We start from the raw sequence: 19,585 nt of genomic DNA, 5'->3' as shown, positions 1-19,585 counted from the left end.
GTCAGATGTAAGTGGAGTGTTGGGCCACATGATTACCAGATGAAATATTACAAAGTGAGAGAACTATTCTGTACCCAGATGGTGATCATTATACATTTAATATTTATCAAAATTTGTTAAGCTATATGTAAAAGAGAATTTTACTATATACAAATTAAAAGTAACATATAAAAACTGGCATGGAGACCCATGCTTGTAATTACAGCACTAAGAAAGTAGAGGCAGGAAGATCAAGAATTCATGATCATCCTCATCTTCACAGAAAATTCTAGACCATTCTGGGCTTCAGGAGGCCCTGTATCTAAAAAACAATAAACAAAAACAAAAAAATTTTAACTTGAAATATAAGCTTAAATGCTCATACATTGCTATGTTCATGTAATGCCTCTTTCTCCCATCCTTTCACTGTCCAAGTTCATTTGTCCTCTCTAAAATTCCAATGCTTTGTAGAACATAAAAATTCACAATATAACATCTTTTTGTTCAATGATGGGGACTGAATGTAGGGCTTTGTACAAGGTGTGTGTGTGTGTGTGTGTGTGTGTGTACATACAGAGATATATATACACATCCTTGAGGTGTATCTCTACACCAAAACAAGCCTATCCAAAGAATAGAATTAATAGAAAATCTTGACACTGAAAGTATACGTATTTTAGGGAGAGGAGAGAATCTGTTCAAGAAGATTCTCCATTAACCCAAATTATTCAAACCGTGACCTTTTTCAGGAGTGTGGCACAGACAGCAGAAATAATTGGATAGTTCCCCAGGAGAAGCAAAACGAGGTGAGGCGGCCTCTGCGCTCAGGAACCCCAATGTTGAAGAAATGCTCTTTGAGAGAACATCAAATTGGAGAGAGAATTCAAGTTTTTCTCACTTGATGGATTTGAGCTATTTCCCTTCTGCTTAAAACCCACAATCAAGTCAAGGCAGCCCAAAAGAGAGTTTCATGAGAATAATTACACAAGCTAAAAGCTCCCTTAATATGCATGATGCTGGGGTTGGAAGAGTGGGCAGTAAACAGTGGCTGTGAACTAAGCCACCAAGACCCATTTTAAATCCCCAGGTTGGAACTCTCTATCTGTGAACTTCAACAGACAGTATGGCTTTCCTAAACTCATACTTTATCATCTTGAAAATGGATACAACAATATCTCCTTCCCAAGACTGTTGTGAGCTGAGCACTTTGGCTGGTTCCTTGTAAACATTTCATTATCGCCAAGTGAGAGGTCTCTAAATTACTAAAGCATACACAAAAGGAACACTTTTTGTTTCCGTAAATGAAATGACATCCTGGGGAAGGACTGCTCACCAAGAAATTGGTGACACCACATTTTGTGGCACAAAGAGTGTGGTCATCTCAGCCGGGCGTTGGTGGCGCAAGCCTTTAATCCCAGCACTCTGGAGGCAGAGGCAGGTGGATCTCTGTGAGTTTGAGGCGAGCTTGGTCTGCAGAGCGAGTTCCAGGACAGCCTCCAAAGCCACAGAGAAACCCTGTCTCAAAAACCAAAAAACCAAAAAAAAAAAAAAAAAAAAAGAGTGTGGTCATCTCATAGCTCCTCAGAGATTCACAGCATCAGGACCATGGAAGCCCCGTGAATCCACAGGGCCTCTTAGTGTATAATGTTATGTAAAGATGCTCTGTTTAGGGGCCGTGGAGATCGTTCAGTCATTAGGAGCTCTGGCTGCTCTTCCACAGAACCTACATTGAGCTGCCATCACCCACATGGCGGCTCACAGCTTTCAGGGAATCTGGCACCCTCACACAGACATACATTCAGGCAAAACACCAATGCACATAAAAATAAATAATTCTTTTTTAAAAGGTGCTCTGTTTAAAAGTTCAGTTGTAAATCTATCATTTCTCACCAGACCATGGTGGGGCATACCTTTAATCCCAGCACTAGGGAGGCAGAGACAGGTGGACCTCTGTGATTTCAAGGCCAGCCTAGTCTACAAGAGCTAGTTCCAGGCTAGCTAGGGCTACACAGAGAAACCCTGTCTCAAAAATAAAATAAAATAAAAGTAAAAATAAGAGACAAGACAGCATATTGATAAGTTATTATTATTATTGCTGTTGTTGCTGCTATTTTCTCTCTCATAAGGGTCATTCTGTAAGGACAAAATGAAGTTCAAGGTCACCTGTCCTAGACTCTCACTTGTAGATAATTAATGTGAAGATAATTAAGTATTTCAGATATTTCAAGTTGTATCAACATTTTCTAAAATTTCTAAAAAGCAAAAACAAAAAAACAAACATACAAACAAACAAAAACTTAGTTGGCCAAAGCTGGCCAAAGGCTCAGCCAGTAAAAGCACTTGCTTTGCAGGCCTGGTGACCTGAGTTCAATCCTCACAACTGACTTAAAGGTAGGCAGAGAGAACCAACTCTACACATGTGCGCCATGGTGTGTGTGCCCACTCTTACACTATGTATACACACAGGCACAGACACATACCAACATCAATAATAAGATACAATCTGAGTCCAAAAGATCAAGTTGTAAAAATAACATTCGATTGATAAATATTCCAAAAATATATCAAATTGTTAAACAAGAGCATGAGCACATCAAGTACATCAAAACACGAATTCAGTTATATACTGGTATTTTTGTTGTTTTTTTAAATATTTTATTTACTTATTGTGTATACAGCCTTCTGCCTGCAAGCCAGCAGAGGGTACCAGATCTCATTTAAGGTGGTTGTGAGGCACAATGTGGTTGCCGGGAATTGAACTCAGGACCTCTGGAAGAACAGTCAGTGCTCTTAACCGCTGAGCCATCTCTCCAGCTCATATACTGGTATTTTTTGATCTATACAGACTTAGATATTTAGGTTCATTACTAAAGAAATGATCAAAAAAAATGCTGACAAATAGTTACTTTATCTAAATTTTAAGAGGACTCCAAAGACAATTGAAAATTCAAATAGTTCAATGTTTTTATTATAAAACGTAAATATCCATATTTACTAATGAGAAATGGTTTTGCCTTCTTTTCTTCCTTCCTTCCTTCCTTCCTTCCTTTCTTTCTTCCTTTCTTTCTCTCTTTCTCTCTCTCTTTTTTAAGACAAGGCCTTGCTATCTAGCTCTGGTTATCCTTGTATTCATAGCAGTCTCCCCCCCCCCCCATGGGCTGGGTTTCCAGGTGTGTGCCAACATTCCCAGCTTTCCTTCTTCATTTATCTACCTTAGGATATAAAGTACTTTTTTTGTTTGTTTGTTTTGTTTTTCGAGACAGGGTTTCTCTGTATTGTTTTGGAGACTGTCCTGAACTAGCTCTGTAGACCAGGCTGGCCTCGAACTCACAGAGATCCGCCTGCCTCTGCCTCCCAAGTGCTGGGATTAAAGGCGTGCGCCACCAACGCCCGGCTAAAGTACTATTTTGTAGTATGTTTGGTAACTCACCCCTGGAATTAAGAGGATCAGGAGTTCAAGGTCATCCTCGATTATATAGCAAGTTGGCTGCCACCTGGGTTCTGTTAAATGCTATCTTCAAAAAAAAAACAAAAGAAAATGGAGTGGAGCCTAGGGAATATGCTCAAAATGCAACATAAGAATTTTTCTAACTTAAAAAAGGAGAAAAACCTATGAATGAGAGTGTGTTGAGTAAGTGAATTTCAACACAGTATATTTTCTTTTTTTGTTTTTGTTTTTGTTTTGCCAAAACCAGGTTTCTCTATGTAGTCCTGGCTATCCTGGAACTCGATTTGAACTCAGAGATCCACGTGCCTCTGCCTCCCAAGTGCTGGGATTAAAGTTATGTACTACCACTGCCAGGCAACATAGTATACTTTCATTCAAATTACTAATTAAATATATTAATTTACCAACTATACTTTTATATACTCATTAGACCTTTTCAAAAATATTTTTATTTCTGAATAAAATAAAATGTTAAAATTATGATTAGTGAGTTTATTAATTAATGTGTTTAATTACAACTTTGACTCCTTTGGACTTCTGTGTTTTTAGTCATACTTTTCTCCCGACATATTCAGAAAGAGGAAGAAGGTTCAGATTTCAAATTAAGTCCAACTAAACCTGGAATGCACTGGAAAAAGAATAAAAGACAGAGACACAATGACACTATTAGAACTCTGTGTGACTGGGACGTCAAACAGCTGACCACTGAGCAGGACAATCCAGCTATACCTTCTGCTTTGCTATTTTTAATTTGTTTTGAATTGCTTGCAGGCAAATGGAGGAGATTCAATTCTGCAGCCAGGGGTTGTCAGCACTCCTGTTCTACCTGACTGGGTAAGTCAGGTAGAGGGCAATGACCAATCTGGGCAACCCATTTCTACATCCTATGCAAATTAATGCAGCAGTCTCTGAAGGAGTGTGCAGGAAGGTCAAAAACATGAAACCCTGAACAGGGGATACCAGTTGGTGACTTCGATGTCACTCCATTATGTCAGTTCACACAGCTTTTAATGGTGTCTTCTCGGGAAAGTGTCTGCTTTGCACAACAGCAATGACCTTTCATGCAAATTCTTCCAAGTAACTATTTTCATCGCTAGTATACCTGAGGTCAGTAAAAGTGTTCTAAATATAGAATAAGACTTCACAGAAACATTTGTGCATGCTTATATTGTATTTAAATTAATATAGTTAACATTTTACTTCCTAAATGTTCACATCTGAGTGTTACATACCCATATTAACATATTTAGCCAATACAGATATAAAAATGATTTTTGCTTAGGCTGTGATTTCTTTTACATGGCAAATAGTAACACCATATTCATTCTTACATGCCTAACTACCCCTATCCCAGATTGAATGCTTGTTCTCACAATTCTAAAGGGAAAAAAAAAACTTCAAGTGCAATTTAAAATATACCGTCTTAAAACTAGAATCCTGACCTAACAATTCCTTTGGAAACAGACTGCCATTCCAAAAAAACAAAAACCAAAAAAAGAGTTCACATTAATTTTTAGGCATTGTATTTTAAATGCTCATTGAAAAGCATACCATAATACAATTCTACATACAGATATTAGGAGTCAAATGAGACAAGTTAAGTATCAACCAAATTTTAGTATTACCTATTCATAAATTATGGAGTTTTAGGTGTTGTTCAAAGATTTCATATTGTTAGGAGGAAACACCATTTCTTTCTGTTGGGTGTTACTTTTCTGCTCAGATAGTAACCACATATTCACTCTCTTTATAGCTGAATCCAGTTCTCTTTGGTAAAGAAGTGCCTTGGTTGCCATTAGCAAATCACATCTCAGAATAACACATCATTTGAACAGGGCTGGAGGGCATTCCCTACCGTTGTGATAAAATAATCTAATGCGCTAAGGGTGGAGGCCCTGGCTATGGCAGCAAGTGAAGAGAAAAGGCCTACATACCAAATCTCAGTGGGTGAGTACTTCCCCACAGACGCCCCCACCACCACCTTGTTTTTAGAGACAAGGTCTTACTAAGAGCTCCAGCCAGACTGACCTCGAACTCACAAGGATTCCCCTGCCTCTGCCGCTGGAGTGCTGGAATTAAAGGCATGGGCTGCTATGTATGCCCCCTTTTAAAATTATTAACGTATAGATAGAAAACAGGACTTATTCAAAAGCCAGACAAGTTCACAAACCCTTCTTGCGGTGCTGGAGCACTGAGCAAACTGTGAGCACAGTTAAAGGCGAGCATGAACACTTTTCCTACAACTACATGGCAGCAATTGTTAGGAATGGCTGTGTTGAAAGTTGTGGTCCCTTCGCTCCTGTGGGTGAGAAGCCAACGTTTGCAGCCATCCCTGGCAAAGGACCTCAGGGAATTCCGGTCAGGGATACAATCCCATCCCAGCACCCTGAGTGGCTTCTAACGGTATAGCTCTGCAGTGGGTCATGTGACAGCTGGGTGTGTGCCTCTGTGCTGCGCAGAGGGGTCAGCTTGCGGGTGTGTGGGTGTGAGTATGTACTGACAGAAGTTACACGCCTGGTTAGGGAAGGCGCGCGCCTCTGTGGGGTGTGTGTGTGTGTGTGTGTGTGTGTGTGTGTGTGTGTGTGTGTGTGTGTTTGAGTGTGTGTGTGCATTGCAAAGTGGACTATGAAAAAGAGGTTTCGAGAATACGCCTGGGCCAGGCGAGGAGTCCAGGCGCGCCTGTGTGGATCCCCTGAGGGACGAGCCCCTGCCCTGAGGTCGAGGTCCCGATCCTTGGGGGAGGCGAGGACGTGGGGGACTGCGACCCCTCACATCCAGCACCCACCTGACGGATCCGCGGTGGGTTCGGCGGGGTGCAGGCCCCGCCCTCCGGGCCGGGGGAGGTGGGAGAAGCCATGTCCACGCTCCCGGGACTCTTCCTCGGTCAAGCCCGGACGTCCCTCGTGTCTTCGGCTCCTCGGCTCCGGGCCTGGTGCGTTCGGGCTCACCCGGGGACCCGCGTGGTCCTGGGCGGCCGCGGCGGAAGGCCGCCTGTGACCGCGATGGTCCGTGGGGGACAGAGGATCGCGCCCACCTACCTCCGCTCGGGGAGCGGCGGGGCCATGGCGCGCCGGGTGGGCTGCTGGCTGGGCGGGTGACACGCGCTAAGCGGCTGCTGCTGGAGGCGCCGGGTGAAAGAGGAGGGCTCCTTCTCTCGCTGCGCGCCAGGAGAGCGATGAGCTCATGGACAGCTCCCAGAAATATGTCTATATGCACCACTGCCTGCCGGAGCTCGCGAGGTGGGTGGGGATAAGAAGCTCGGCGGCGCTCCCGCAGCCCGGGAGACGTCCCCCGGGAGGCTCGGTGCGGCTCCTCCCTGGCCCGCGCGGGCCCGCTCAGCTCCCATTCACTCTCGGCTCCCGCTACACGCCGGATCGCCAGGCCGCGTGGGCGAGCCACCCACCCACCTCTAGCGCACGCATTCTTTGTCCTTCCAACCACTCCCTCTTGATGAGGAAGAATTCGTTTATATGGAGTGACCAGAATGGAGAATGACACTGTGACCTGAGCTCCTGTCAAATGTGGACTGAGGAGGGTGAAATGTCACAAGTCAAATATCTTTCAGGCTTTGGGCGTTTCCTCTTTTCCACCTTTTTCCCTATGAGAAATAGCCTGCCAGCTATCCTTCGGGGTGGTGACTTGGCTGCATCTTGCTTAAGGCACCCTGAGCACTTTCACCGGGAAGAGCTTGGAGAAGAGACGACCAGGTTTCGCAGACCTGTGCAAGAGCTTGGGGCACAAGTCATGCATGCTGCAGGAGGGCTGGCCTAGTTAACGTTGCCGATTTCCCTGGAGTAGAGCTGGAGATATCACTAGTAGGGAAAATCGCCATCCAAGACCAGATCGTTTCCCTTTAGTGACTCAGCTGTCCCGCTAAGGTGGGAATTTTGCTTGTTTTTTAATGCCACCGAGGGCTAGGATGTAGCTCAGATTATCCACTTGTCTGATACGAACGAAGCCCTGGGTGCCACCCGCCAGCAGTGCAGGTTTGCCGTTCTAGCACTTGGGAGGTAGAGGCAGAAGAATCAGAAGTTCAAGGTCATCCTTGACTGTACAGTAAGTCCGAGGCCAGCTTGTGGTACAAGAGACCATTTATAAATACTTAAGTCTATCCAGGTGGCCTTCATGAGACTAATATTCCCCTTTCCTGCCATTAACTCCCCTTTTCCTATGAATCTCCACTTAAATATATCTTCACCATTCACAAAACAGAGCCAAGCTATGTCGCCCATGCCTATAGTGACAGCATTGGCAGGCTAAACCAAGACGGTCCTTGAGCACAGGTGGAGCGGGGAGCCCGGTTAACACAGGCAGACAGAAATGGTCCTGCACCAGACAGACAAGTCTTGAGAAATCTCATTAATGGTTGATTATTCTTGTGTCCCAAATTTGATCCTCGGTAGATCTTTTTGATTTTACATTTCAGTCACGTCTGTATTTTCTCTACTCCTCTAGTTCAAGCCACCACCATGTCTCAACATTCTAATACCTGACTGCATGTTCCTACCCTTGTTCTCACAGCTTGAAATAGGTCTAGAAAAACAAATTCACTCCAGGAAATGACAGCCTATCCTCTCCCTACCATATTACATCCCGCCTGCACACCTTCCTCCTGCTAACAGATTTTGTTTTTCTTTGTTTATTCATTCTGGTTCTTCCAACATTGGAGGTAGAGTTTATGAGAACAAGGTTTTGTTTAACATTTCAAACCCAGTACCTTGAATATCACGTTCAATAGTCATTGAATATCCAAGAATCTTTGCTAAAGTTATTTAAAAGGTTGGAGAGCCATGATTTGAATTCTAGGTCAGAACTTAAAAGCTAAAACTCTTTTTACATGCTACATGCTACTTACATTAGAAATTATGCATATCTGGGGCTGGGGTCATAGCTCATTGATAGAGTGCTTGCCCAGAGTGTGTACAACCCAGGATTTGATTAAGAACTACACTCATTTAAAATAACACAATCATAATTAAGAGTAAGGTATATTCATATTCAAACACAAAAAACTTCATGGTGCTACATCATAAAAACTGGTTTTAATCCCCAAAAGTCATCTTCTAACTCACCCAACAGGACTGATTGTGTGTGTGTGTGTGTGTGTGTGTGTGTGTGTGTGTGTGTGTGCGTGTGTGTGTGTGTGTGCGTGTGCGTGCGTTTTGGAAGAGGATCACCTGTAGCCTAGGCTGGCCTCTGTTTCATCATGTAGCTGAGGATAGCCTTGCACTTTTGGCCCTCCTGCCTCTACTTTCCAAGTGCTGTGATTGGAGACACACACCACCCACTCCTATTCATGTGGTACTGGAGATCGAACCCAGGGTTTCCTGATGTTAGGCAAGCATTGTACCAACAGAGCTATACTCCCAGCCCCAGTGTAACTACCTGCAAGGCAGCAGTGGTACGTGGTTAGTATCAAGAACCAAAGTCAGTCCCTAACTCTGAGACTCTGATACTCACAGCTCTATTGTTTTTCCTTATTTGCAAAAGAGAAATAACAATAGTACTTATTTTATACAGAGTTGCTATGACTACTAATAAGTGAAATGTGTACATAAACACTATCAGCATACTGCGTTAAAAACTCAATAAAGGAGATACTGATGTTTATGGAATGGCATCCACCTGGAAATAATAGACCAGGGATAAAGGTGTGCTTAAAAATATAAGCCATTTATTCCCCGAGAAAATTAAGGGAAACAATGAGGCAAGCTCTGAGAGTTTTGCTATGGCCCAGATGCTGTGTTCTATGATTGGACCCGCAGAAGCCCCAAATCAGCATCTTCCATTTGAAGCAATTTGTATGCGTTATCCAATTCAACAACAACGTCAATAAATGGCATTTAAAATGTTAATGGATACAACACTAGGGCTGTAGCTCTAATTCATCCTTGCTTGTAACTGCTTACACCTACTTCTCCATTAGAAAACTCAAATACTTATTCAGGTTTGGTGACATACACGTATAATGCCACCCTCCCAGACACACACATTCAGGAAGTGGAGGAAAATTACAAGTGCAAGTTCATCTGCAATATTGGGTTTGATGTCAGTCTGGGCTACATAAAACTCTATCTCAAGAAAAATAAACAAAAAGTAAAACCTACACAAGCAGTGTCATGCCAGTGGTCTTGGCCTCCATCCTAGACAGCTAGCCATTATCCTCTTCCATGGGAATACCCTAGAGTTATTGACAACTGCATCCTTTCTCTGACCTCAGCATCAAGCATTCCATTCTCTGACCACTATTTAATAGCTTTCCAACTGACATCATCTATTACTCTATCGCCAAGAATTCTTCTTTGGGGTAGTGTGAAAGGTTAAATGTGGAATGGTGCTATGTAGCTCTAGCTGTCCTGGAACTCACTCTGTAGTCCAGGTTGGCCTTGAACTTGAAGAGATTTGCCTGACTCTGCTTTCAAGTGCTGGGATTAAAGGGGAGTGCAACAATGGCGCGGCTTCACCAAGAATTCTTTAGTCTTATTGAACTCTCCACTCAGTCCTACTTCCTTCAAGTTATCCTTTCTTCCTTACATGCCCCCCCTTTCTTCCTAATTCACTGTGACTCCACTTACTAGTGTTATACTGTTATAGCCATAACTGTGCATAAACTTCAATTTGCCCTGCCAGTCTATGTCATAATCACGGGGCTGGAAAGATGGCTCAGTGGTTATTAATATGTGTTTCTCTTGTAGAGGATCCAAATTCAGTTCCCAGAACGCATATCAGTTGGCTCACATCTTAATTAAATTGAACTTTCTATCTACTCTAAGCCTGCAACCATTCCCTGTGTACTTGGAGAAAAATGAATAGATCTCTGTTATTGGTGGTCATTCATTTCAATCAGACCCTAGGCAGAGTGTAGTAATCCTGCCATGCTTACCAATCAACTTATTCTCCCACACAATCATTAGCAAGTTCCCTATCCTTGAACTTCAGCTTTTTTATTCTCAACTTCTGACCTTCCTATTTCACCGAGCAGACAAGCAACTAAAACACAGCTCCATCATCATTTGTATCAGTCTTTTGAATGTCATCTTTTATCCCCTTACTATGATGAATTAGTCATGTTGTCATGTAATATTAAGCCTTCCACTTGGGCATTTGAGAGTACGTGATCTCTTCCTTTAAACATACTTGTTGACATCGTTCTTGCAGGCCTCCCTTCCTCTCTCTCTCCCCCACTCCACTCCTCCTTGCCCTCCCCCCACATACTTTCCCTCCTTACTCATTCATTCCCCACACCCTGTATATGCCCATGCTTCTGCACCATCAGAAAACCTCCTCTGAATCACTGTCTGCATGGTGCTCGCCACCTCTAATCCGTCTCCACTGAGTGCTCTTGAAACCAACCTATTAGGGCTGATCTAGTCAAGGTTGCCTGTTGCCTACTTGTTATCCTGTGCTTGGGTGGATTTGGTGAGCTCCTTCTAGCCACCCGACTTCCAGGACTCTTTCCTGCCTTGGTGCTTCTGTAATGGAATAAAGGGGGACAATGAAAGAGCCCAATAGCCCAGCATTCTCCCTCTCTACTTCCCAGCTGCCATGACATTAGCTGCTCTCCTCTGTCATGCTCTGCCTCCCCTCCTATTGGGAATATACAGAATCCTCAAAAACTGTAAGCCACATATTTGCTGTCTTGGAAATTTGTCTCAGCGTTGAGAGCTTTAATCCAAGCGTTCAGCTACTCTCAGTATACTGTGAGTTCTTGATGTTGGCCTTCCTATCCTAGAACATCTTGCATAATTTATCAATAGTATCTTGCATGAAATAAATAAGTAAACAAACTCCCATTTAAAAAGCTTCAGCGTCTTCTTCGAGTTGCCTCCTTTTGCTTTGAAACAAAAGCCCTTCTCAGTACTGACATGCTCTGGTGTTAAGGGGAGCAGGGAATATGTTGATAATAGCTCTAAAGGAAGGACAGAAAGAAAAAGATTGTTTCACAATAAAAAATACGTAAATCATCTTCATATTAGCATTTACCCTAGGACCAGAGATGCAGCGCGGCTGACAGAGCATGTGTCTGCTTATAGCTTGCTTTGTCCTCTTTGGCCGTACACCAACTTTCCCCTTGTTCTATTGCTTTATTTTTCTATTCTACTTACTCATTAATTCATTTTTATAATTTCATTTTATTACATTGCGTGTGCGCATGTGTGCATTGTGTGTGTGTGTGTGTGTGTGTGTGTGTGTGCACATGCACATGCTACAATCATGCCACAGAGAATATATGGAGATCCTGAGACAGTTAGGTTAAGTTCTCTCCTTCCATCATGTGGATCTCTGGGACCAAACTATTTCATTAGGCATGGTAATAGACACATCTAACTCACTAAGCCATCTTGCCTGCCATTTTGCTTGTTTTTGAGACCTTGTCTCTTGTAGCCTAGGCTGGCCTCAAACTCACTTGGCAATGGAACTTCTATCCCACATCTCTCCGGTGTTTGGATCATGAGAATTCACCATCATGCCTGGTTATGCAGTGCTGAGAATCAAACTTAGGAATGCCTTAGTGCTATGCAAGAAGTCTACAGATTGAGTCATACCCATCAGTCTGCACAGTTTCTCCAAGCTGATTTTGGGCAGTTATTTTGTGACTTCCCAATGTGTGTTACAGCTCTTGATACTTAACAAATGTTGAATACAGCTTGTGATTTGCAAATAAGCATGATTTGAGTAATAGTGATCCCAGCCAGCACTGAGGTTCCACCACTGTGTGTAGGTTAAAGGGCGTATGAATATGTATGCTTGTATAAATAATTTGGGAAGATTGCTGTCTGAACTTTGAAGTAAAGAAACATAACACACATTTCAATGCAGTTGTCATTCGGGGTGGGATTAGTAGTTTAAACGCTGTAGCCCGTGTTCCATCTTACATCCTAACTCAGATGTAAAACATTGCTGTACACTACAGCTTCCAGACCAAAGTGAGAGGGATAATCCATCTCCATAGAGAAGTGGGCTTGCTCCAAAATAAGCATCTGAAACCAAATGCACCAGGTCCAAAGCAATCTGAAAACTCATCAATCCTAAGGCTTTGCATCCCTATCTATCAAGCCGATAGCTTGAAATGTAATATTCTGCCTTACCTGGATTTTGAGCCAACTTCAGCTCATACTGAATATAGACTGAATGTCAGGAGGCTGAAATTAAGAGTCATCACATTAAGATTCTTTCTTTCCAATATATCTATCTTTTCTTTACATAAACCTTTTATGCAGCTAAATCAGTCTACTCAATCTTAAATGAAACACCAAACTTATTTCTCTAAGCAAAGGCATTATTGGATTTTCCTAGACTTCTGGAATTACCTTGTCATCTGATTATTTTTATCATTTATGGTATGTAATAGTGATCATATATTAAATTCTGATTTGTGTATTATTAACAATACACATAATAGTTATATCATATTGTCACTTATCCTTTTCTCTTTACATTTCTCAGTAGCTCTGTTATTGACTTTTTAAAGTCAGGGATTGTACCATATACTTATTACCCTAGCATGTGTTCTTCAAATAGTAGAAATGAAATAGATGACTATTGATCATTTGGGGAATTAATCAGAAATGGAAAATTCATTAGGAATGGGCGTTTTATTCAGAAGAACTTTTAAAAGAAAATGTAGGGCCTGGAGGTACATGCCCATATTCCAGAGTTTAATGAGTTGAGTCAGAAGGACTACAAGTTTGAGGATAGTCTGAGACACATAGCAAGACTCTAACTCAAAAAACAAATAACAATCACTATTTATTTAAGTGATGGCTTATTGGTACCATTCTACAGACAGTGATTCCAAATATTATTATTTACTACCCGCTGGAGCTGGAAAATGGCTCAGCACTCAACAGCACCTCCTGAAGACATGAATCTGTTTCTAACACAGGTGCTCGGCAGTTCCTATAACTCCAGTTCCAGAGGATACAAAGGCTTCTCCTGTCTCTGAGGGAAGCAGGTACCTACCTGTAAACACATGACACATGCATACACACACAAAATAAAGAAATAAAAATAAATCTTAAGAACTGTATTTATCACCCTTCATATCTACAAGTGTATCTCATTGTCCCTTGAAATGTTAAGAGTCTAGGAGAAAAATAAAAAAGGCAGGGAGCTGGGGATTGAACTGGGATAAGGACCAACAAACCCCTCTAAGGATTCTGGGAGCATTGCTATACTCTGATCTAAGTCACTCCATATTGTATAAAACAGTGGTTCTTCAGACCCTGCATTGCCCTTGGAGACCCCATTTTACAAACAGCTGTTGACTCCATTCTTAGAAGAATGACTGTAGACTTTGGGTGGGCACAGAAAGTACACCATCTGTCTGGCACCACTCACCTAGCTCAGACTAGCACCTGTGTTAGACTACAATGGGTCCACCTTATAACTGTAGGAGCACATGTGCCCCATTAAAATCATAGTCAATCAGGCATAGCAGACCAAGGAAAGGCTCTACCTTCCTTGCCTAGACTCCCTAAAGTGATGGACACCTAACATGGTGTTACCATCATCGACAACACCAGCCTATCATCTGATACCTGGTGTATGCTTTGAGGATCAAGGACTCCCCAATGTTCTCGAAGCTGGGCTCAGCTTGGTGCACCTGTGCTGAATGTCTACTTAGGACCTGCTCACCCACATTTCTACCCATCTGGATCTGATCTGTCATTCCCCTGTTCCTGGTATGTTTCCTGCCCCCAGACCCCAGTCTAGCCTTTAACTTCATGGCTGAAATCTGCAGCTTTGCTCTCAAACATGACTCCAGTGGCACCAGTCTGAGTCATTATCATGTCGATTCTGCCCTTCTCAGCTGAATTTGACCCTTTAGAACTCTGCTGCAGCCTCTTTTAAGTTGCAGTCATCCTGTAATCCATAAATACATCTAGAGATATACTGGTATATTTACTGTGTGCAATATGTTGTGCACATGACAGCTCTTTGCAGTATATCTGTGCACTATGTGAAGATGTGTGGCTGAGATGGGTGTGATAAAATGCTGAATGGTCAATAGCTAGGCAGGAGAGGCTAGGTGGAGAGAAAGGAAGAGGAGAAGGAATCTAGACCTGCAGGACACACCAGAGAGACACTGAAGAGGTCTGACATACAGTACAGAGTGAAAGTAACCAAGCCACGTGGCAGAATATAGATTAGTAAAAGCAGGTTAATTTAAGTTATAAGAGCTGGTGGACAAGCCTAAGCTAATGGCCAAGCTTTCATAATAAGAAGTCTCTGTGTCATTATTTGCAGACTAGTGGTCCTAAGGAAAGAGTAAAACTGCAAGAGTAGGTATTAGCAATTAAGGTCAGAACAAAAGAACCTGGCTGGGAGGTGGTGGTGCAAACCTTTAATCCCAGAGGTGGGTGGATCTCTGTGAGTTCAATGCCAGCCCAGGTTTACAAATCAAGTTCCAGGACAACCCAGGTGGTTACACAGAGAAACCCTGTCTCAAAAAGCAAAACAAAAGCAAAAAATAAATAGATCAATCAATCAAAGAACCTGCATTCACTTTGGCCAGGCTGCTGAAATAGGAGAACTATATGTAACAAATTGCTGGAATGGAAGCAACTAAACCATGTGAATTTACTGCTATTTGATAAACTATGAAATAATTGTGGAAAGACACAGTTTGCGTCTTTTTTGTCTATGTTTTGGGCACAAATTTGTCTGTGTTTCAAACACAGTGTATTCATGACATCTGGCACTCATGACAACTGGTAAATGTCTCAGGGAGTTAAAGGTGATTCTGATCACCCAATCCTGATGACATCAGTTAAGTCCCCAGTAACCAAGGTGGGAGGAGAGAACCAATTCTCAAAAGTTGTCTTCTGACCTTAACCACAGACATATACATGCATGTGTGTGCATACACTATTTATTTAAAAATAAAAGAGATTCTGACTTTCTAATATCCATTGTCCCTTTTAAAAATTGTGACTGTTTGCAGAGAACCCAGAAGGCAGAGGCAGGAAGATCTCTGTGAGTTCTACCAGGACAGCTAAGGCTACACAGAGAGACCTTATCTCAAAATGAAAAAAATTAAGATTGGGAGCTGGAGAGATGATTCCAGAAGACCTGAATTGAGGTATCAGCACCCATGTCAGGCAGCTCACAACCACACCAGCAAGTGCATTGTGTACTGAAACTCACCAAGGTACACACTCATATATGTAAATAATAACTATATAAATCTTATAAACACTAAGAATACAATTCTACATTATTGAACTGGAATTTTAGCAGTATGTTGTCATGGCAAACATCTTACAAACATTATATTATTATGTAGAGTGAAAGATAAGTGGCCCCTAAGTGATGACTATAAACTGATTTGTCTTTCCTTATCACTTAGCACAGACACCCACTAAGATGTAGCAAGTATATTTAAAGGACTCTATTTCACATAATAGACAGGGTGCTTTCAATTTTACTTTACAATACAGCACGAACACAGATTTAGTAACAAATATGCAATAGTGAAACATATGATAAGCTTGTATGGACATAATAAAATATACATTCTTTTACTGTTGTTTCCCTATTTGTGACAAGAGCTTGCTATAGAACTCAAGCTGACCTTGCACTTGCAAGCCTGCTTCAGATACTCAAGTGTTGTGTTATAAGCATGTTTTATCACAACCAGCACAATATGTTAAATGTATAGCTATGCGTGTGTATGTATGTGCAGGTGTTTATGCATGTGGGTATAAATGCATATAAGGATGAGAAGTTGATGTCCAATGTGTTCCTCTATTGTTCTCTCCACCTTCTTTCTTGAGACAGGGTCTCTCTCTGAACCTGGAGCTCGCTGTCTCAGCTATACTGGCTACCCATCAAGCCCCAGGGATCCTCCTGTCTCTGACTCCCCAGCATTGGGCTTTGGGGCATTTGCCAAGTCCAGCTTTTGTAGTGGTGCTGCAGACTAAATCTAAGTCCTCATATTTGTGTAACAAGTGCTTTACCAGCTGAGCTATCTCCCCAAACCTTCATAAATCCTTGATGTTACATTTTAGTTTTAAATCGAAATTTTAAATTAAGATCATTGTATACTGCCATAGAGTTGTAAAACACACACACACACACACACACTTGGTCACTTTGTTGTTGAACTAATTGGTCTCTTCTGTGTGTGTGTGTGTGTGTGTGTGTGTGTAGTACTATATAGAGAAATATAGTGACAGATGCCTGTAATCCCAGCTACTTGGGAGGATAAGGCAAGAGGCTCCTAAATGTGGATAGATTCATGTATCCACAACCACAGGAAGGATTTTAAACAGTTCTTTTGGCTCACCCATTTTATAGATACCACCTCCTTTTAACACTAATTTGTCTTCCATTCCTAAGATGCTATTCCAAAAGTGTCCTATAAATGGAATATTAGCATATATAATCTTTTAAGGTTAGCTTTTTTTTGTTTGTTTTTTTTTGTTTGTTTTTCGAGACAGAGTTTCTCTGTATTGTTTTGGAGGCTGTCCTGGAACTCACTCTGTAGACCAGGCTGGCCTCGAACTCACAGAGATCCGCCTGCCTCTGCCTCCCGAGTGCTGGGATTAAAGGCGTGCGCCACCAACGCCCGGCTTAAGGTTAGCTTTTTTTGCTCAGGGAAATTCTCTAAAGATTTACCCACAATGTTGCGTGCATAAACAATTCATTCTTTTCTGGACTAGTGGAAATTGTGGTCTTAATCCCAGACAGCAGAGTGTGTTCCTCTGTAATCCATTTTAAGAACCTAAACACTTGTGACTCCAAGTGAAGGAGTGCCATGAAGTTAGTACAGGCTTAATATTGCATCCAGGAGTACGGTATGAACTTTCTGAATATGGCCCTGGGTGAGGCCCAGGGTGATCTTGTTAATGGGAACTATATAAACCTAGAAAATACTACTGGGTTTATCCAGTCACTTGGTCAGCATGATTTCCTTTGACCTTGAGGAATAGGACTGTAATCTCAGACCAACTGAAGCTTCTGACCTTCTTTTCCACTGGGATAATTTCCAGGCTTCACAGGGCAATACGCCTGGTGCATGAGCAGCCAATGTGAAAACAAGCTGAGTGGGTCAACAGGATGAGGTGGACCTTTACAAGCCTGAACTAGCTTTTAGACAACTTCCTATTGAGGACAAGATGATCAGGGAGTGTAATAAAAAGTATCACTCATGCTGAGCCTCCTGGAAGCTGCTAAGGAAAATGTAGTTGAGGAACACTCCCAATTCAGGCCACTTTGGGCATCGCCACTACTCAGAGCTCTGTAAAGTCCTTCAGAACATGTGTAGTACGTGTCAGGAGGCATGCTTCTAAAAGAGGAAACTAGAATGCACAGTGTACAAATATGTATATGAGAATTCTGCTAAGTGATGGAGTTTCTTTCCTTCCAGACATTAACTCTTAGTGAAGTCATGGAGGGAACACAGAAAAGAAAATATAGATGTATAGATGGGAAAACATACACTCGGTCTTGTTTGGGTTTTATTAATTAAAGTATGGACTAAGGCTCTGTAAATGGAAGCAGAATATTCAGAGGCAACTAGGAAAAATTTGAATAGCAAATTTCATTGGTTTGCAGATAGTACGTAAATGTGACTTTGCAAAAATAGACCAGAGAGAACAGGAAAGAATAAGAGAAATTTATTTCAGAGACCAAAAAAAAAAAAAAATCTAGGTTTTAGAAGTGAAACAACAATTTTCTTATTTTTGCTCAGAAATGCCTTCTACATTTCATTTTAAAGATAATTAGCTCAATGTTTTTTCTGCCATTTAAAAACACATAAACAGCTTTCAGCTTGTGTCCTTAAGGTTCTTCTTTCCTTCTCTCTTCTTTGGAAATGAGACTGTGAAGAAGGCTAAGACAGCAAAATGAGGAAAAAGAATCATGTACAGGGCTTGACATGCTGACACATACTTGTAATGTAATCAGTCTCGGCATTCTAAAAGCAGAGGCAGGCAGATCTCCCTGAGTTCAAGACCTGCTGGGACGACACATTGTGCACAATGAGACCTTGTCTCAAAAACATAAAAATAAAAATAAGCTGGGCGGTGGTGGCACACACTTTTAATCCCAGCACTCGGGAGGCAGAGGCAGGCGGATCTCTGTGAGTTCGAGGCTGGGCTGGACCGACAGCCTCCAAAACAATACAGAGAAACCCTGTCTCGTAAAAACCAAAAAATAAAAATAAAAATAAATAAAGAATCATGCTCAGGTCAACTGTTGCATTCAGTATCTCTAACTTGGGCTGTGCCTCTGTCGTGGGTGAGAACCAGGAGGCCTGGATGGTCTTAGCCCCTCCTGTCTTCACAGCCTTCCTCCTTTCATCCCTCACTCTCCCATATCACTTTCCTGTGCAGCATACCCCGCTAATTTCACAGTTGCTTCTGTCTTATTTGGAGGCTCTCCCCCTTTCTCTCTCAGTTTGCACAGCAGAGTCTTCCTGATGGGCACCTATGACTCTGATTTTGTGGTCAGTCTGGTTCTAAAACAAGTCCTGACCAGAGGTGCCTCTGTTTCCATCCTTCCAATGTTTTTTGTTTCTTTGTTTCTCCGATTGTTTGTTTTGTTTTGTTTCTTGAGACAGGGTTTCTCTGTGTAGCCCTGGATGTCCTGGAACTCACTCTGTAGATCAGGTTGGCCTCAAATACAGAAATCCTCCTGCCTCTGCCCCCCCCCATGCTGAATTTAAAGACATTTGCCACCACTGCCACGCCCCTTCCAAGATTCTAGACAGGGATGAAGTTTGTTTTCAGCATGTTTGAGCCCCGGAGCTTGACCCACAACATTCAAGGTAAATAATAAATAATGAGTTTTTCAAGACAGGGTTTCTCTGTGGCTTTGGAGGCTGTCCTGGAACTCACTTGGTAGTCCAGGCTGGTCTCGAACTCACAGAGATCCGCCTGCCTCTGCCTCCCGAGTGCTGGGATTAAAGGCATGTGCCACCAACGCCCGGCCATAATGAGTCTTCAAAATAGTTGGGATAAAACTGAAGCTCTTAATTTAGTTTTACTGGACAAGGGTTTTCACAATTTGGTCCCTGTCTGTGGTTTGTGCAACATCAACAGCCACTCTTATTTCTGGTCTTGGGTATGTCTTACTTTTCCTAAGATCTTCCTTTCAAACATCTTATGCTCTTTCCTTCCTTCTATAAGGCACACCCCCCCATACAAACAA

At 42.2% G+C, this 19,585-nt stretch overlaps 1 protein-coding gene across 1 annotated transcript in view; it reads right to left on the bottom strand.

Moving 5' to 3' along the window:
* Positions 1–6,717, bottom strand: part of Ank2 (ankyrin 2) — a 557,097-nt gene extending 550,380 nt beyond the window's left edge. The window contains exon 1 of the mRNA XM_040751830.1: positions 6,213–6,717. Within this exon, the coding sequence (XP_040607764.1) occupies positions 6,213–6,284 (72 nt within the window). The 5' untranslated portion in view covers positions 6,285–6,717. The remainder of the gene's footprint in view (positions 1–6,212) is intronic.
* Between the last annotated feature and the right edge of the window lie 12,868 nt (positions 6,718–19,585).

This window comes from Mesocricetus auratus, unplaced genomic scaffold, assembly GCF_017639785.1.
Source record: "Mesocricetus auratus isolate SY011 unplaced genomic scaffold, BCM_Maur_2.0 Super-Scaffold_100009, whole genome shotgun sequence".
In the NCBI taxonomy this organism is placed as follows: domain Eukaryota; kingdom Metazoa; phylum Chordata; class Mammalia; order Rodentia; family Cricetidae; genus Mesocricetus; species Mesocricetus auratus.
This window is presented reverse-complemented; position numbering and strand designations above follow the sequence as displayed.